The 20,937-nt window shown below is 36.8% G+C and overlaps 1 protein-coding gene and 1 pseudogene across 9 annotated transcripts in view; one reads left to right on the top strand and one right to left on the bottom strand.

Moving 5' to 3' along the window:
• Window positions 1–5,625: 5,625 nt before the first annotated feature.
• The window catches only part of Echdc1 (ethylmalonyl-CoA decarboxylase 1), a 32,989-nt gene continuing 17,677 nt past the window's right edge, over window positions 5,626–20,937 (top strand). Inside the window, exons 1-4 of one of the 9 annotated variants that reach the window (XM_048797933.1) lie at window positions 5,635–5,765; window positions 6,610–6,704; window positions 12,438–12,659; window positions 19,128–19,270. In XM_048797933.1, coding sequence (XP_048653890.1) covers window positions 6,689–6,704; window positions 12,438–12,659; window positions 19,128–19,270 — 381 coding nt within the window. In that variant the 5' untranslated portion in view covers window positions 5,635–5,765; window positions 6,610–6,688. Of the gene's footprint in view, window positions 6,048–6,155; window positions 6,176–6,609; window positions 6,705–7,270; window positions 7,293–12,437; window positions 12,660–19,127; window positions 19,271–20,937 lie in introns of those variants that run through there. The other 8 variants (XM_015501008.2, XM_048797927.1, XM_048797930.1 and 5 more) reach the window with 8 other exon arrangements.
• On the bottom strand, window positions 18,513–19,034 carry LOC125615343 (annotated as a pseudogene).

The following is a 20,937-nucleotide window of genomic DNA, read 5'->3' as shown; positions in this document are numbered from 1 at the left end:
AGATTAACTAAAGCGATTTCTACAGACCAAAAAGAAGATGATTTGGCTCAAATCCATAACAGCTGATATTCAGATCTCCAGTTTGGCTATTCTTACATCTGCAACAGTGATTCTCCCACACTGGAGGCTAATGGATAATGAACACCATTAAGGCCTATTTCAAATGTAAGAAAACTTGGGGCTTACTTGTGGGAATACCTTCAGACTCATATGCAAGTTACAGGAAGAAGGATGGAATATCAGAAGAGTCAAATCTAGGTGGTAACCAGGATGCTTTTTTTCAATATCTATTTTATTATTACCTTTTCCCACATCATGAAGTTTTATTTTATTTTTTGAGCTCATACAGACCTAGGTTAATGTTTTTCTGATCAGTTCTATTTTTTGACTGTGGCATTTTTAAACATTGCAATGGAGATTTCACCTGTGAAAAGCTACAAGGCCTTTACTATTGTCCTATGTGTTGTATGTTTATGTGTGCACACTTGTGTTTTGTGTTGTCTGTCTTTATGTGCGTACGTCCATATATCATACATGAGGAACGCTCATGAAAAAATGGATCCAAATTTTTTTTTATTCACGTGATTTAAATGGTTTAATTTAAATTGGGTAAACAGCTGTTGAGGATTGTTTTAATATGTGAACAAAAAAGGAGGTTAACAGATCTGTTTGTTTACTTTTACCTTTCCTTTTCATTATATTTAATAATTCTGTTCAGGATAATGTAAATTGTTTAGAAAATTGCTTTCTTTTAGTGCCTGCTGGAATGTTACATAATTTTTTTTTTTAGCTATCATTGCTAGAATTCCTATCTTCATCCCAGTGCCGGTGAAGACAAAGATAAAACTCAACTACAGCTTCTTCGATAGCTATCACAGTAAACTGTATAAACTGATGCATCAATGAATAATAACTCAGCAAGTGATGCTCAATCAAGGAGTCAATTTACTTTGGAGGAAATGGACATATTAATAGATTCCTCTGCTTTGAACTGTTTGCAGAACTTGCCTGGACTATGTATCACTTGCATGCATTGTGAACCATCTGTTGGTGCAGCGAATTGTGGTAGTGCTGGGGTATCTTTGCTGATGGTGTCATCGGTGATACAATTTTTCCAAAAAGAGCTGTCATTTGGCTTGGTGCCGTGGCATTTTGCATCCTCCTCCCTTCTACTTGTGATGTCTAAAATTTGGGGGCCAACAGAGGTGAGGCAAAGAACCTCACCCCCCCACACACTGGCACTAAGGCCAAATTTGGGGGACAATAGAGGTGAGGCAAAGAACCTCACCCCGCCACTGGTGCAAAGGCCTATCCACAAGTATGGCTGTATGCTGGATCGGTAGCCAATGACAGGTAAGATAAGACAGGAGGCTGACGCCTAGAGGTCAGCTCATCCGATGACGGGTAAGGACCATCTGTAGTACTGGATAATCTAAGACAGGCACGGTCCCTAAGCCACACGCTTGTTGTTTAATTAAACAGAAGCGGGGGAGATATTGAGAGCCACAGTTTAGTTGGAATGACAACTGGCATTTTGCTAGAGGGAATAGTTGAAAGGTGACCCTGCTCTGGGATTAGGGCGGATCCTGCTGCCTCGGGCGCCCTCTACTTTGGAGTTCCCGTTGAGTTCTCGCGGGGTTGCAGGAAAATTGGCGCACAGAGCCCGGTGGAGGGAGTTTGTTCCTGGGAAGTGTGTGTAGAGTGCCGGTGAGAGTTCGGGAATAAGGAGTTGCTGTTTGAACCTATAAAGCTTTGTGGCAGCTCGGTTATTTTGTGCCCAGCCAGACTACGGCAAAGAGATTCTTGGAAAATGTTAATAATTGTAGTAGAATTAAAGTCAGAATATATAACTTACAAATCACTGAGAGAGATTAAAAAGTGTATGAGATTACTCATATAGAAAGCTACAATTCAGGAAAATAAATACACATGCACACATTCACAAAGGAAACACAAAGAAGCATAAATAACAGGTATGCATACATACAAGTCATAAACTGGTATATACAAATAATTTTTTGTTCAGCTCAAGTCAGTTTTTATTTTGATGCCCCAGTTCTGATGAAGAGTGGGCAATTAAAATTTTGGATGTTAAAGTTTGCTTCTCTTTATCCTAGTGTTGTAGCAACACTCTGAGAGGTTTGTATAATTGTACAAGGACAATCTAGTTCTTGAGAAAGAAATAAAAAGATTATTGCTGAATTTCACAAACCCCAGAGAAATGGCCTCTTTAAACCTTGTGGTTTTCTGACTCTACACTATCATATAAATCTCTATAATCTAAAATGTGGTTTTCATCCCTATTCTAGTGTCATGACACATTCTATTCCTCCTACTAGAAATATTTCCTTACCTATGACAACTGTGTAACTCTGGGGACATGACAAGTTCATCTAAACCCCTGCACTAATAGGACTGACCAAATTTCAGTATGGCTTCTAAAAACATAAAGCCACAAGACTAGTATTGATATAGTCAGGAACTACCACAGGGACAAAAGGCAGACACACTCCAGGGACTTAACTCATGAACCATTAAAAGTACCATATGCTTGTGTTATGGTTTGGATGTGAGGTATCCCCCAAAAGCTCATGCATGTGTGAGACAATGCAAGAAGGTTCAGAGGAGAGATGATTGGGTTGTAAGAGTTTTAACCCAATTGGAGATTTAACTCCCTGATAGGATTAACCGGGTGGTAACTGAAGTGGTAGGGTGTGGCTAGAGGCAGTGGGAATTGGGGCATGGTATATATTTGTAGCTGGTGAGTGCAGTCTCTCTCTTTCTGCTTTTTGATTACCATGATGTAAGCTACTTCCCTCTGCCACACTCTTCCACCATGACACTTTTCTACCATGATGTTCAGCCTCACCTTGAGCACCAAGGAATGGACTCCACTGTTTATGGATTGAGATCTTTGAAACCATGAGTTCTTTTTTCTTTTTTTTTAAAGAGAGAGAGAGAAGAGAGATAGAGAGAATTTTTTAATATTTATTTTTCAGTTTTCGGTGGACATAACATCTTTATTTTTATGTGGTGCTGAGGATTGAACCCAGCGCCCCGTGCATGCGAGGCGAGCCTGTTACCACTTGAGCCACATCCCCAGCCCAACCATGAGTTCTTAAATAAACTTTTTCTCCTCTACAGTTGTTCTGGTTGGGTCTATTAGGTGCAGCAAGAAAAACACTGACTAAAACAGCTTGTAATCCCAGAAATTCAGGAGGTCGAGGTAGGAGGATCACAAGTCCAAGGCTAGCCGCAGCAAATTAGTGAGACTGTCTCAAAAATAAAATAAAAAATTAAAATAAATAAATCTTATAAAAACTAGACAGTCCAAAGCCCCCAACAATAACAGGAACTAGAGAGGCTGCCAAGAAGCACTAACTTCACTCAGGCTGCAGATGCTGGATGGATGGACAATGAAAAGCAAGTTACAGCTTGGCACCTGTCTTTATTGTACACTTGCCTCCTTTATTACCTTAAAACTTACATCAGGTTCTTGCTGAACTCTGCACACTGGCATGTAAACTAATCAAGGAGCGTTCATCTAAAACTGGTTATACAAGATTTATTGACTTAAATTTACCTCTCCTGTACCCTTCAAGACTGAGGACACCATGATAGGAATAACTAAGGTATTTTCAAGATTTGCAGGGACATTCAACTGCCAGCTCTTACAATGTCCTATTCCAGACACCCCTAAAAAGTGCCTTGGAGTCTCCAGTCATTCTCCTAAATCTGCAGTTACTCAGAACTTCTGGAACAACACCTGGCAAACAGAATAGTCCATAATGAAACTGCCTCACTTAAGCAGGACCAAATCACCTCATAGAAACCAAATTGTCAACCATTCAGGATCACAGGTCTAATAAACATCATACAAAACAAATGCAGATCTCCTCCTTAAGTAAAGAGCCCTTCTGTGGAGCCAAATGGGAAAGCCAGAACTGAGATAATGATCAGCCAGATTCCAATCCATCCCAGCAATCTGATAAAAAGGCTTGTCCTTTATTCTGGCAGTGGCATGGTCTTTCTTTTAGTATTGTCTCTCTTCTCCTTGAAGTTAACCCACGATGATCCTATTACAACTTTGCCTGTTCAGAGGTCATTCTTATTGTCACTGGCTCAGAGGGTCCCCATCTCTGGCATATTTATGAGGGAACCACCCATAAAATGCCTGCCTGAGAAAGTTCAACTGTTTTTCAGCCAACAAAATGATATGCCCTTTTCTTAGGGCAGCTTTCAGAGAGAACTTGCCATTATAAATGTGCAACTTCTGCAACTCAGAAGTACTTTATCAAGGAATTCAGAGCCAAACCTTGCAAAAGCAGTCATCAAGAAGGACAGGGCCTCTCAGTCAAAGGTTAAAAAGCCTAAGGTAACTACCAGCTAACAAACACTGTTGGCCTAATCACATTTACACTAGCCAATTCTGTAATTTTTTCACTTTTTTGCACCCACACTTCCATTCACTCCAATTCTTTTTAAAACACTGAATTGCCTCTGCATAAGGGAAATTGAGCTTAGTTCTCTCCCTTACTGTTAGTAGTCACTGGGCAAAACGTTTTTTATCACTTTAATATCCAGATGCTATTTTTGTCATCAACCACCTAATAACTAATTTCAGTCCCACTTCTTTGACAAAATGATTCCAAAACAGATGCAAAATGGTTTTCCCTTTCATCTGTCTTCCAAAGCATTTGCTGTCTGTGCCAGCAAAATGGGTGTTGGCACAGAATTTTACGCTTACCGAGCTTTATAAAAGCCATGTCATATTCAGGGTATACACTGTATTTGATTAAAAAAAAAAAAACGATAAAATATCCATTTATCCTGAGAGACCCCAGCCCAATAACTTTAGGCCCAGTTACAAAATCATCAGGGCTTGCTTTTGCACCTGCACAGGCGTCAGATGTGTTTTTCAGATAATCAGTTAAGTGTAACCGATTAGAAAAAAACAGGATGGTTGGGAAAGAACCGGCACGGTTGAGCAAACGGAAACATACAGTGAAAAACAAGTGGTTTTCATGTGGTTTCCAGGAACATACAGTGAAAAACAACCTTGCCTTTTAGGTAACCTATATGCTAGGTTCAAAAAGACCAGTAAGAAACCTGTTGCTTACTGCGCGCGCGAAACCTGCTCCTTTACCCTATAAAAGATCTGTACCCCAAAGCCCGGTGTGCCAGTTCCCCGAAGCCCCGGCTGAGGTCTTGCTGAGCACCCGCAGGCGCCTGTGTATCAATAAATCGCCTCTTGCTTTTGCAGCCAGTGTCTCGTGTGCTTTTCCTTGGACAGGGAGTCGGAGGGTCTTTCAATCCCTCAAAAACTCTGATATATTACATAGGGTGGCTTTCGGTACCTCTCCCCACCCCTTTCGCGATTCCCTTAAACTGGTTTTCTTCTCTTCATCTGAAGCCGGGTTTACAGCAGAACGCTGGAAACTAGCTGGATGAAGCGGCTTCCCTGTCCCAGAATAAACCCAGGATGGCAGAACCCAATGTTCGAAGACAGCCCAACAGGAGTCCACCGTACTACGCTTTCTCGCGATACCTGGAAGAGCGCAAAACTGCGACGTCCTCCTGGGAAAGGGACTTCTGGAGGGAGCGGGGGCGGAACTTCCGGGGTCCCGGCCACCCGCCGGGGTCTGAATAAGGATGCCACGGACTGAAAGGGGACCTGGGTGAGCGAAAGGAAACGCGGGGGAACAGAGTTTGGGCATCGGAGAGCGGAAGAGGCTCTCGCGGAAGCAGGGAAAAGACTCCGAAAGGTAGCGTGGAAGAGAGCTGAAGGGAGTCGTGGGGAAGCGGAAGCAGAATTTCCCCTCCCTTTCGGGCTCTGTATTCGTAGGAGCTGGCGGTAACCTTAGCGTCATTCCGAAGACCATCCCACAAGGTGGCTGTGGAGTGGATGCTAGCGCGTAGCCCAGCGAATCTCACATGGAGAGCAGAGGGGCTCCGCTGCCGGGTCCTCGCCAGGCGGCCGAGCAGGCCCACTGCCCCCTGATGGGCGTGGGAATGCAGTGGCTTGCGCCGCCCACTGACCTTCCGAGGTATTGGAGGCGCCGGAAAACTTTCCAGGGGAGGTGGGGGGCTTTTAACATTTTCAAGAGGACAAGAAGGCCTAATTTCAAAGCACTTATTTGATTTCTGAAGACTTCCAAGGCCTTGTGTTAATTAGGTAATGGTCTCTGGGATCTCCGTACTTGTTTCTTTCTGTTGTATTCAATCTGGCTTAACTGCCTTTATTCTAGAATTTTTGTACGTGTGCCGCAATGATTAAAAGGCAATACACACGCAGAAGGGCCACAAATGTAGATTGAACCCATAGGTAAATTATGATTGAAAAGACTGATGAGGATTGAGAGAATATCCAAATCAGCACTCCCACATTCCCCATCAAGGAGTTCAGTGTATACCAGCCATTGTTCTAGGTGCTCCCAGTTTGTAGAGATAAATGGACACGGACAGGGATAGCAGAAGACTCCTTTTGAAGACCTTGTGCTCTCTTGAGATAAGCTGGAGGGTTATTAATATTTATATCTTCTGAGGGAGGGAGGGAGGGATATGGTGATACAACATCTGATCTTTTCTTGACAACTTATTGGATGAAAGACAGGTACATAATAATTGGTTGGGGCACAGACAGAGAGTGATCAGCATTCCAGTAAAGAAAATCAGCCTTGCAAGAGGCATGGAATTGAAACAAGGTGAGTTATGAGAATAGTGAATTGGACAGATGGACTGTTGGTTGTGGCCAGTTTCTTAGCCCTATGTATGAAATTCAGTCTTAAGAATATTATTGGTAATTACTATTTGCCAGGCATTTTTCTAGACATGGCAATTGCCCTCATGCAGCTAAATGTAGTGGAACAATTTGATTAAGGAAGTAGGGAAGTCACGGAATGAAGGTTTTGATAAGGAAAGTAGAGCTGATGTTGTCTAGGGTGTTAGAGGAGATGACTTGGAGTTACTCTAAGGAAGAAAAATGTGTCACAGAGATCAAGGATACCAAAGTTTGGAATGATGAAAATCCTGAAGGATTTGAGGAACTGAAACTTTTTTATTGTGGTTGTGTGAAGGAGAGGGTTTGGGTGACTTGTAATGAAACTTGAAAGGTAAGTTTATATGATAATATCCTAACATCAAATTGAAACCTTGACAAACAGGCAGCATATTGACAGTCTAATCTCACATACTTCTGTTTTTTTTCTTGTTCACTACCTGCCTTAGGTTGTTTTCTTAAGTATGATCTGTGTTAGTTTTCTGTTAATGATTCTAACATAATGGTGAAATAGGTAAGTACTTTTAATAAAACAACTAGTGTATTCTCTTTGGGGGTGGGGCATGCCGGGGACTATTTGATCACCTTTGTAGAACTTGAAAACAAATTGGAGAGCAAAACCTTTGATTCCCCCCCCCCCCAGGGGTGAGGGGTGGGGGGGTGTCAGAAGGTCTTCTCTCTTACCTCTTTCTAGAGGCTTGACAGTAAGACTGAATTGGCCTTCTGATGGGGCAGCAAGCGATCCTACAAGACAGATTTTAAACTTTTTACACTGAAGAAAGTTTATAACATTGTAAATGCCTCAGTATCTTTTTGTTGCCTTGTGATTTAGGGAGTAAACCAAGTATAGATTATTAAACTACTTGCTTACACAGAACTTGAATCTTAAACTGTATTTACTTATATTTTCAGATACTATAATAGTTGACTAGTGACTAACACCTTGTTATCTCCTCAGCATTGACCTGCTGTGTACTTTAGACTCTAAATTTAGAATTGGGATTGAAGTATACAAAATAGGCTCTTAGCAAATTTTTAGACTTGGCTGCCTAAACTTTGAGTCAGCTAATTTGGTAGGTTTAAACAGTGTCATTGAGTTTTTTTCTGGTACTATTCTTGTACAGACAAGGAAGGGAATCTGAGAGGAGGAAAAAAAAAAAAAAAAGAAGAGACGGTAGTGCAAGGAGTACAGAATGAGAAGAGAAAGACAAAAATATGGAATTAATAGAGAAAATGTTACATGGCTTAATATAAGGTTTCCTGTAAGAAGTCAGCATTTCAAAGATCACAGATATTTAATGAGGCAAGGTATTACTGTTATTTACATATAACATAATATTACATAAGTATTTAAATGTTTAATGATTTAAAGATAAGGGGATGAGGATCTGTGCCGCAGTCTGGCTGGGCACAAATCAGGAGCCACTGAAGCAGGAACAAACTTTATTTTTAAACTGCAGGAAAACACTTCACACAGCTCCTGGGGGAATCCTCCCGCTGGAGGCTTGTCAAGGAAGCCCCAGCCGGAAATATCTCTCCCGGAAATCCCTCCTCCTGCACTTCCCCAACCAATGGGAACTCTCCGGGAATCCCCACGAGAACTCCAAAATAGTGAGAGAACTCAAAAGTTGCGGCAGAGGCGGATAGTAATGCCTCGCCTGTCAATCAATACTGTTGGCAAAATGCCAGGGGCCATACAGACTCGGCAGTGGCTCTCAGCAAATCTGATGATATTTCATACTAATTGCACGAGTGTTCTTGGCTGCTGGAGGGAGGGACAATGTAGCAGACAAACCCCTTACAAATGAGAGCAGAAAACATATTGCTTGCTGATTCTGTTATCCTACAATAATAATTTAAAATGCTAATGATTTTATAAGCCTTTACTCCTTTGTATTTTTTAGTTTTGACTCTTTAGTCTTTTCCCTATATAGAGCATTATAAAAAACACAGGCAAATTTATTTCTTTAATGTTGTATAATCCATATCAAGTTTCTCTAGCATTTTTATATGAAGTCATGATTAGTGTGGAGAGGATCAGGACTTCTGCCCCGAATTAATTTTATTAATTGAGTTGCCTCTATATTTGATTGTCCCTGGGGATAAAACATGCAGAGAGCACACACAGTCCATACAAAAGCAAATTCCTGGAAATATGTTTGGCTCTGAGTATATACACTTGGGTTCTGTGTGAGCTGAGCTATTTACTGATCTTGAGAACATATTTTCTCTAGACCTGGAAGGAGCCCTAAGGAACCCTGAGCCCTACTCTATGTTGCTTTCTTAGGAAGGGACATTCCCTAGACTGAAAGCAACCCCAGGTTCCTTTTCCACAAGGGTCTGGGGGTTCTGCAGGGGTTGTTCTGGAGGTGACATGTAGAGACCAACTAGTAAAGACATAATGGGAGAACAGATCACAGTGAATCCAAAACAGGAGTATCAGTGGAAGCAGATTCCTTTGTTGACTCTTATAGAATGCTCAAAACTATTATGTGTCTCTGAAAGGGGGAGTAAGAATAAGGATACTGGTTTCTCATTTAAGTGTGCTAACAATAATTATTAGGTATTTACCTTAGTATCTACTAGGTATACTGCCTGTCATTCTAAGAAAATTACAAAGGATGTATCAGGATGTAAAACTGTTTTTTTTGATTGTCCATTTGTAAGAGACACACAAAGTCCTTTAATAAGGACTTTTGCTTACTATCCAACAGCTTTGTGAGATATCTAGGCAAATAGTTAAAGTAGGAAGAATATACTAATAGACCCTTCCTTATAAAGTATATAAAATGGGCATTATAGATATGCAGAGTACCTTTAGATTATCTCTTAATAAGCTAATTTCTTTAAAGTGGCCATGTTTTGATTGATGATTCAATAGAGATCATATTGTGTACAAACTTTTTATAAACTTGATTAAAACCAGACAAGGAGCTCTTGCCCTCCTTTTCTGAAAGGAAACAGAGATTCTTAGCTGATTGGAAGAGTGGTGGCCAGCTGACCAGAGGCCAGTGAAGAAGAGAATTTGGTCAAATATAATGCCCTACACACTTTGAACTTGCATTTATTAGAAACCCAAGAATAAATTATTTTTTCTATTTTGTAATTCTTTTGGAATTGCATTATGTGTCTTTTAGTTCCACAAATATTGAATTTAAAATTATATGCTAAGAGTTATGAATAAGGCATAGTCTCTCTTTAAAAATTTAATTTAATGGAGTCAGGAACTCACCTTCAAAATATTACCATTGCCATGGACAGTGGTGCAAACCTGTAATCCCAGCTACTTGGGAGGCTGAAGCAGGAGGATTGTGAGTTCAAGACCAGCCTTGGGAATTTATTGGCGACCCTGTCTCCAAATTAAAAAAATAAAAAAGGAGACCTGGGATGTAGTTGGGTTAAATCCCCAGTAAAACACACACATTCCCCCCTCCCACACACACACACACACAGAGCTATCATTTGTGTCAGTTCTAAAACTCTGTTTTTTTGATTGTCCATTTGTAAGAGACACACAAAGTCCTTTAATAAGGACTTTTGCTTACTTGCCAGACCTGACAAAGACTTCACACTGTATTATCAGTGGCTCCAATGTAACATTTGTGTTCCTTACGAGTTTTCTATTATGAAATGAAATAGAGTACTTAAGAAACTGTCTTCGAAATTGACAATTTAAAAGTTTGGGAAACATTATCTGTATATTCTTTAGGGTTTGTTAAAAAGTTTACTGAGAAGTATATGTAGCATACACAGAATGTAAAATATATAAGAAGAATGTAAAATATATAAGAAGAATGTAAAATATATAAGAAGAATGTAAAGAACAATGACAAAGTAATTACCATTGTATCCATTATTTAGGTTAGGAAATAGGATACATCCACACTCTGAAACCTAACTTTAAGCACCTGTTAGGTGACTCAAACACTTGTTTTTCTTCATTCTTTACATTTAGGTTATCTTATTTATGACTAAATGTAATATAATCTGAAATTCATAACCATAGATTTTTAAAATTTTATAAGTATTTAATAATTAATGCATAATAAGATAGCCTGTGTATAAAATATGTTTAGAATGCTCAGAAGACTTTATTATAGGTAGCTGTGGAGTGATTTGAAGGAGTATTTCAGGTTTTACAGATTATTTGATAAATTGATATTTGCTTTTTAAAATGGAAGGGCGGGGGTGGGGAGAGAAAGACAATAGCAAGTGCTAACAAGATTGTGGAGGAAATTTAACATTCACTACTTATGGGAATATACATTGGTACAATCATTTCAGAAAATGCAGACAGTATTTTCTAAAGTTGAACAAATGAAAACAGTACATGCATTATGATTGATGGTATACCAGTCAGTTGGCTGTGTGTGTGTGTATGAGAGAGAGAGAAAAGTGAGCTCGTGCACATGTGCGCATGCATGCTAGTGCTTGTTAATAGTTGGAACTACCAATGGTCTAAAAAGTTAACTTTGAAAATTCTTCAATATTTAACAATCAGGATAAGATGAGCTGTAGCATACCAACCCAATAGTTCTATTCTTAGATATTTATCCATCAGAAATGTATATATAGTGGCCAATAGATACATACCAAAGTTGTGTATAGCAACTCTTTGTAATGCTAAAAACTGGAAACACCTCAAAAGACTGTTAACATAGAATAGGTAAGTTGTGATACATTCATGTAATAGAATGTAGGAATGATGATGATTGACTATTTAGTTTCTAATTGTACATAATATTAGCAATGGATTCAGAAGTAGAAAGTTGAAACCAGACACAAAAGAATATATGCTTTTCAATTCATGTAAAGTTAAAAAGTATGCAAACTAACCTTGGGTTAGTTTGTCATCCTTATTTGAGGCATTCTGAGTGCAAGGTGGCACAAAGGACCTCTTGAGGTTCAAGTTATGTTCTATTTCTTGATTTGAGTGCTATTTTAACTAGGATATTTTCAACTAGTGAAAAATTATTGAGCTGTGTCTTATGTTTTGTATACTTTTCTGAATATATGTTTTATATTAACAAAAATGTTTTGATTTTCATTAGGTAAAAAAAAGTTGATTTACATAGGGCAAAAAAAAAAATCCTAGGGGAAAAGATGAGATTATTGAGGATATATGTATAAAATAAGAAGAAAAGAGAATAGAACCATGGAGAACACAAAATCCACATACACATTCCTGTCCTTCCCCATTTTCCTTATGATCCTTTCCAGCTTTTTGTATGAAAGCATGGCAAAGGGAAGGATAATGCTAAGAATAAAATTTCTATTAGAGTGCAATTGCTCTCATAGCATTCTGTTTCCAAGGGGAAAACAGAATAGCTGATTGGAAGAGTGGTGGCCAGCTGACCAGAGGCCAGTGATATTTGGACTGAATTAGATTTTGAAAAAGTTAAGGGTTGGAAAATGAAAAACTACTGTGATGAGAAAGACTACTTGGAGACAGGACATTTAATTAAATAGAGAAAAGCAACATTTTTTCTAAGCCTTTTTAGTTTTATTAGGTCCCAGTAAATGCACTGTAATTATGTCATTCTCCTTGATACACTGAAATGATATGTTTTGTGAATCAGCCTGTGGCTGATTAACACATAATAGTAGAAAATTGAGTCTGTTAATCTGGACAGCTGTATACTTACCTCTGTTTTTTCAGAAATGGCAAAAAATCTTTTGAATGCAACATCTCTGTCTGCAAGGACAAAACTGCTACATCAAGTGGGAGTATCACTTTATAATACTTCTCATGGCTTCTATGAAGAAGAAGTAAAAAAGACATTGCAGCAGTTTCCTGGTGGATCCATTGACCTTCAGAAGGAAGATAATGGCATTGGCATTCTTACTCTGAACAATCCCAGTAAAATGAATGCTTTCTCAGGTATCATCTTTTCTAAAATAAAGAATGAGACACTCAGTCTTACATGCTATCACATATTTTGTCTTTGGCGACTGAATCTTCAAAATCTTTGCTCTTTGTAGAATGCATGCAACCAAATGAAACTGTTACATGAACCAGGAACATTTTTACTAATGTTAAAATGGTATCTTAATGTTTTAAAAAGAATTGTGAACACAGATATTGATAAAAAGGACACTGTTAAATCAGTCTTATTTTTTCCATAATTTATTAACTATACAAAAACTTTGTTTTCAGCTAATACCACTGAGAAACAAGGAAGAAAAAGTTTCAAAGATTTACTGAAACTGAATAGAAAAACACATAAATGAAAAAAAAAATATTTTGCTTACATTTTTTTTAATGAATTGAGATAAGACTGTTATTGTTAATTTCCCTCTGTTGCCTACAAAGTGTTCATTTTAGGAAAAAAGGCACTCCTTTTAAAAAATTTCTTTTTAAATTTTTAATTGTCATATATATGTAGTACAGTGTGATAATTTGATACATATATTTAAAATTAGAGTAATTAGCATTTTCTTGTGTTGAGACCTTCAAACTCCTCTTAAAATTATTTTGAGATACAAAATGTTATTTCTTATAAATACATAATGTTATTTGTTATAAATGTATTATTTATATATATTAAACTATATATAATAAAATAGTTTTATATATATTGCATATAATGATTATTAACACATATAATAAATTATTGTTCTGTAGCATTTACCAAACTAGTGAGTATTAGAACTCATTTCTCCAATTGAAACACTGCACTGGCCTATCTGTTGACTTTTGCCTAACTCTTAGATTCTGATGAATAACTTTTACCTATTAGTTAAAATTCTGAGCATATAATAATTTTATATTTAAGAGACATGGAGAACAGAACGTGGTAATTTTTACTAAAGCTTAAATTTGAATCACGCTACCACCATGTTATGTAAGAGGTATTAAATAGCCTTCTTGACCACACATTATGTTTCAAGGTGATTTTGTGATCTACTTGTCAGTTATGCACTGCATGGGGCAGAATAAATTCTATTCTTTAGTAGCACTTGAATATTGGACTCAAAAATATCTCAGTAATTTTATGTGTCTGTATATAATTATCATTATAACTGCAGATATAATTGAGTAAGTTGTAAACTTTGTAAATACCAGTAGTGAGTCTTTATAACTTACAACTTTTCTCTCTGCTTATCAGAATTAAGAGGTATTTTTCTTTTCTCCTGGGATGTTTGAACTTGGGCAACTTTTCATCAACAGCAGAGAGAGTGTTTATGTTAACACCATCTACAGTGAGCTTGAAGATAGTTNTTTTTTTTTTTTTTTTTTTTTTTTTTTTTTTTTTTTTTTTGCTACTGGGGATTGAATCCAGGAGTGCTTAACCACTAAACCACATCCCCAGCCCTTTTTTGTATTTTATTTAGAGACAAGGTCTCACTGAGTTATTTAGGGCCTCACTAAGTTGTTGAGGCTGACTTCGAACTCGAAATCCTCCAGCCTCAGTTGGGATTACAGATCTGCACCACCACACCTGGCCAGAGATATTTTTCTAGGTCAGTGCTGACCAATAAAATATAATACAAAACCCAAATGTGATCTGCATGTGTAATTTTAAATAGTCTAGTAGTCATCATTAAAAAAAAGTCAAAAGAGAGACAGATAAAATTGATTTTAAAAATAATACCTTAAATTTAACTCAGCATATCTAAAATATTATTTCAACAAGTAACTGATACATGAATGAGAAATTTTCTTACTAAGTCTTCAAAAGGTGGTCTTAAACTCACTGTACTTCTCAGTTTAGCCTCATTTCAAGTTCTCAGTAGCTACATGTGCTTCATCATTACTTTATTAGATGCTGTAGTTCCATACTTTCAGTTAGCTTTAAGGAATAAAATCCAAATTTGATATTAGCCCAGGAAAAATAAAATTAGAAAGTCAAGAATGCTCTAGAGGATTAAATTATATTAATGGTTCTAATTTGCTACTGAATAGTTACAAATAATCGTTTGTTCTATAGGAAACACTAATTTAATGCATAATGTATCAATTTAGTAAAAACAGAGCTGCTTTGATTTGAGTAATGATGTTTAATTAGGTTTAGTGGGGAAAGGATGAGTGAGAATCAATTCATCCAGATACTTTATTTCACAAAGTCAAAAAATGAATTTAAGATTAACTATTGTATAGATATTGTTAGATTCAAGGCCAACATAATTATTTGTAGATACTTAAATATCTTAGATAATTTGAGATCCATATTTGCCTATATAGATTTATTCTTACCTTAAACATGTAGGTCTTTTATTTCCCCTGCTAAACTGGAAATCATTTGAGAACAAGAGCTCTACTTCTAGGCACCTAGGACTTTCTTGGGAAGGGTTACAGTTCTAAATGTGCCATAATTAGTGATTAGAGAGGATAGCTACATTACTCAATTTTCTAAGTCCAAACATTGATTTAACATTTGTTGTAGAACCACCTTGCTACTGGTTACTTCAAAAAATGGCAAAGAAAATAATAGCTCTGACAGTAGGGATTTTATATTACAAAATTAAATGTATGTAGTTTAATATGAGCTATAAAAATTTTCTGGAAACTTGTACAGATTCTTTGGCATTTTAACCCTTTGTTGTGATCTTTACATTGCTTCTACTTTGAAGTTTTCTAGGCAAAGGAAAATAAAATTAATTATGTTGAAAACATTACAGACTTTATAAACTTGGAACATTACCAAAGATAAGCACATTTAAAAGTCACTGATTAAATCTTTAAAGTTTCTTTTTCTGTTTTAAATTTATTATAAGGATGCTCAAATAGAATTTTGAAATATCTAATCAATAATTCATAGATTTCATGGTTGGAAGGCATGTGAAGAGTATCTGTGGTTTACCTTGGGTTTGTAAAAGCACAGTTCATCAGTCATGGAATAAGATATTTACTTCCTGAACTTTCCTCAACTGGCATCCTGTTATACTCCTACTGGTATGAACAGAGTAGGAATTTCACTTATTCCAGTATACCATATGTTTGGATTGTCACAAGATCTCATAGTCGTATGTTATAACGTTTGTTAAGATTGTCAGTTGGGACACTTATGCATTTGCTGTGAAGTTATCTCTATATTTTTATGTTTACCCTAAGAAGTAAGTTTTCCTCATCTCAAATTGTATGTTCCTGTTCCTACTCCTGGGACATGTATGATACATTTAACTTTCCTACTTAAATATATATTTGTATGAATTCTTTTGGTACCAGGGATTGAGCCCAGGGCCCCTTAATCACTGAGCCACATACCCAGCCCTTTTTATATTTTATTTTGAGACAAGGTCTTGCTGAGTTACTTAGGGCCTTGGTAAGTTGCTGAGGCTAGCTTTGAACTCACGATCCTCCTGCCTCAGTCTCCCCAGCCACAGGGATTACAGGTATGCTCCATCACTCCTAGCTATTTGTATGAATTCTTGAGGTAGAGATAGATAAACTAAAAAATTTGTATCTTTAAAGCAGAGACTCATAGATCCTCTGTGTACTCTGTTGTACTAGTACAAATAGGCATTTGATAGACATTCAGTAAATATTTGTAAAATACATGAACTAAAAGTCTTGCTTGACATTTTTTTTAATTATCAAGATTTTATTTAGCATGACAATACAGTTTATACTGGTAATAAATTAATATGTACAGTTATAAAAAATGGTGCTATCTAAGAAAAATGTTTCTTAATCTATGAAGGATATGCAAAATCCTTTAAATAGCTGAATTAATTTTCAAACCCAGAAGTGTGGTAACATTGTTGATGAAAATTGGAAATTCTATTCCCTGTAATTCATGATTCAGACAGTGTTGAGTTTATAACGGTTTCACTTGCCCTATCTGTTCTGGCAATGTCCCACAACTGAATGGGAACTGGTAGCTGGAAACTGACCCTATTTCCTATACCTGTACAGTGAGGGATCCACTGGTCTGGCCTCAGACTCCAGAGCTAATCAGACAGAGATTGGGTTAAATTGGGTTAGATTGGCGTAAATCACAGAGGTGTTCCACAAATGTCTGTGGGAATAAATAAGGCACAAGCATCACTCAGAACTCGAGTCATAACCTGAAAACCTTGATTTTACTTTCTGCTTACTATAGGATTCATTCCTGGTATGTTATATTGTAGTTCTAAAACTTAAGCAACTCAGTTGATTTAAAACAAAATCATTAGGTCTGGGGATATAGCTCAGTTGGTAGAGTGTTTGCCTTGCATGCACAAGTCCCTGTGGGTTCAATCCCCAGCACCACAAAAGAAAACAAAAAACCAACATTCCTATTATTGCAATATTATCAACAGTCACTGACTGTTGTATTTCTTGTTGTATTTCTTTTCTCCTGGGATGTTTGAACTTGGGCAACTTTTCATCAACAGCAGAGAGAGTGTTTATGTTAACACCATCTACAGTGAGCTTGAAGATAGTTCATTTCTCTTTGCAGGTTACTGCCCACCGGAGTCAACCTGCACCCTACTCTGTTCATCTGAGCAGTCACTTTGCTTTTCAAAGTAGTGTGGATTATTTCTGGGCTGACAGTGTTCCTAACAGCAGTGAGATTTCATCATGTCATGAATATGCCATATAATGTACCAAGTACAGCTAGCATATAATTTTTAATTTATTATGTTTCAGCCTAATAGTTGCATATAGCCATGCTGCTGCCAGGTTTAAAAAAGAAAAAGTCCACTTGTTTTAATTTAAACTTCAAAGGAGTGTAGTTTATTTATCAATCAGTACATACTCTAGCAGGCTTTCTAATTGCAGGAGCCATACCCAAAATAACTTGTCAGATATCAGTACATTTTCATACACACAGCAAAGTTGTGTTTGTAATGGAAATTTTCCAATTTTCTTTTGATTATAATTTCTTTCTACTCTCAGCACTCTAGCAAAGGAAGACTAATAGTCTATCTTCATATATTTCTCTTTCTCCCTGGCAACATTTCTCTGGTAGGAGTGCATGTTTGGTTTGGTTGCATGCTATAGAGGCTTATTAGATGTGTCCACATGGATATATTTATTCAGAACAGGCCTTCCATTTTCAAGTTCATTCTCTATTATAGATACTTTGCTTTTTAGGAGTAGGGACACAATACTGTGATAGGCTAAAAGCACTGGCACCAGCCATATAGTCTTGGCATTAACCCCTCTCTGAAATGCAATTTCATTGGTTATATCAGAAAATAATAAAAAATCTAGACACAAAAATATTTGCTTTGATCTGGTAAAATAAAGCATTCATTTACTAAGTTGGCTTGTTTGCTTCCTTCAGTTTTTTTTTTTTTTAATCTAGTCATGATTTTTAAAGAACATAAGGAATCTCTACTTCTTTGACCATTTCACTTTATAGACTTTTCTTCCTTATTCACTTACCTGTAGCAATGGAAATATAGTCAATCTTTTCTCTTTAATACCACAATAGAACTCTGTCCATGAAGTGTAACACAAATGACATGCTGAACAGCACCTGAACATTCTAATATTGGAGACTGTCTTGGTGATGGAACCAGAAGGGCAGTACTGAGGAAGTAGTGGATTTTTATTTAAGTTAATATAATAAAGCTGATGGTCAAATTTCAAAGAAAGCTAATTTTAACCATCTTAGTAACTAGTTAAAAATATAATCTCTTTTTAATAAATCCTAATGACTGAGGTAGATGATGCTGTTATATCAGATACTGAATTAGGTTTAAGGTATAAAAATGATAACTAAGGGAAAGAAAGCACTGATTTAAAATTATCTTCCTTTAAATTCAGGTGGATAATTAAGAATGTTTCCAATTCAATGTTCTAAACATGAAATCCAGGTATGACATGTCTTGGGCTCACTTTTGTATTTGAAGATGAACTCAGCAGTTGGTGAAAGGACCCATGGGCTAACAGAATGACAAACCACGAAACAGCTGTCCCCATGAAAAAATCAGTTACTCTGCATTTGATATTTCCATCTGGGCTCATTCTCAACTGTTCAGGATGTGGATTCCTAAAGCATTTAAGTAATTTTTTGTTAGTTGAAGGTGCTGGGGCTGTTTCTCCACACATAAATTGATCTTTGTCATGAATCACTTTCTTATGAGAGAACAGCTAGGACATATTGCCACATCTTCCCCATTCTCCAAATCTTCCTTGGTGATGGAAAAGTTATCCCCACACAGGCAGGTGTAGAAATACATTTCGGAGTTCTCATCATATTGTAAGTCCTTGATCTCTACCTCATTGTGAAACACTGCCCCATGGTTGTTGGGGCTAGCAAAAGGCTGGTGCCCCAGTGGTCCAACACCGACTCTGTTGGTCTAACTTCTCGAATGCCATCTGGGCTTGCTTGATACACTTTTATTTCTGAATTATTTCTGTTTTTGTAATCTCTTACATGTGTTGTGATTTTTCCTCTTCCCTCTCTGGCAGGTGTTATGATGCTACAACTTTTGGAGAAAGTGATTGAATTGGAAAATTGGACAGAAGGGAAAGGCCTCATTGTTCGTGGGGCAAAAAATACTTTCTCTTCAGGATCTGATCTGAATGCTGTGAAAGCTCTAGGAACTCCGCAGGCAAGTGTTATGTGAATTATGCTTTAGGTTGTACATGTCGACCAGATGTTTAAGATATTTATATTTTACTTATGTGGTTATTAGAATGACTTGTACTCTTAAATAGCTTTCTTAGAAACTAAGATCTGAGTATTGGGAATCTCTTTTTCAAGGCCATTGATATGGCATATTCCTGGGTTAATTGAACCTTTCATATGGCAGAAGAAGAAAGCTCTGAATTTAGAATCTTGGGTTTAGGTATAGATCTGGCCCATAACTGAGAAAATTAAGAAGGTTGGCCTTTTATTCCTCAGCTCCATGGAAGTAGTAAAATCTACCTCACAGATTTTTGGAGGCTTGGGATGTCTACTAAAATACTGCTTTGTAATCTGGAAGACTATCATAAGATTTTAAATTAGTGATATAAATTGGTAACACTAAGATGATAGGTTAAATTCAAGATCATCACCTTCTTTCTAGAAGTCAGGTGAAATAACTACTCCTTTTGTAGCCATTTGTTTTGCTTCTTAAAGGTTAAGGTACGATAATATGAAGGACTGAAAAAAAGGAAGGCCAGGAAGATTAGTAATGACCAAAGGTTATAATTAAAATCATCAAGACTTTTGAGTTTTTTAATTGTAAGCTCCCTAGCATCTCTGATGAGGAGTTTGACAAGGTATACATAGGCACCTAGCAAACTGACACATAGTAAATTTCAACCAGTATTAATGATTTTAAAAGTATGCTTGTGAATTACCTGTTAGAGTAGGAATCCTAATCCTTTTCCATTATCAGTCCTCAAAGGAACTGGTTTTTCTTGAATTCAGCCCACATTCCATAGGTCAAAAAGAAAAAGAAAAGAAAGGGAAGGGAAGGGAAAGAAAATGAAGTGAAAGGAAGGGGGAAATGAAAGTAGGGAAAAAAGTAAGTAGTATTTGTTATCCATTTAATAATAGTGGGTTATGTGTAGGTATTTAAGTTTTAATGATATTTCACAAGTCTCATACCAGTGTATGTAGTATATTATTCCTATTTGCATAAATATGTAAGAGAAAATCTCTTCTGATAAACCAGAGCATTGATTTTGATGGAATTAGATTTGAATGCTGGTTTTAACACTTTCTGGCCAAGCAATTGGGCAAAACACTTAATCTTTCTAAGTCTGTTTTCCTAATATAATTTTTAATTTTTAGTTGTAGATGGACACAATACCTTTATTTTATTTATTTATTTTTATGTGGTGCTGAAGTTTGAACCCAGTGTCTCACATATACTAGGCAAGAGCTCTACCACTGAGCCACAACCCCAGCCCTTATTTTCCTAATCTTTAAATGAGGATTATAATACATATTTTATAGAGCTATTGTAAAGATTCAGGATAATATATAATAAAGTGGCTACTAGCCCTGTGTTTGAAAAAGTTGGCTGTTATTTTTATTTCAAAGAGTTTGAGATAGTAATAAACCTTATTATCCTTGAGATGATGTGGAATTACAGCACCACTTCTAGACTTAAATTTGTAATGTGTTGGAATGGTGAGAACTTTAACCTGGAAATTTGAAGGGATGGATTGTTTCCCAAGCTTTATCAGTAATTAACTGGGTGACCCGCAATATATGAAAATAATTCATCTGATTTATATATATATATATATATATATATATATATATATATATATATAAAATATA

This window comes from Marmota marmota, unplaced genomic scaffold, assembly GCF_001458135.2.
Source record: "Marmota marmota marmota unplaced genomic scaffold, marMar, whole genome shotgun sequence".
NCBI classification, from domain to species: domain Eukaryota; kingdom Metazoa; phylum Chordata; class Mammalia; order Rodentia; family Sciuridae; genus Marmota; species Marmota marmota.
The sequence above is the reverse complement of the archived record's forward strand: the minus strand, read 5'-3'. Positions and strand labels throughout refer to the sequence as shown.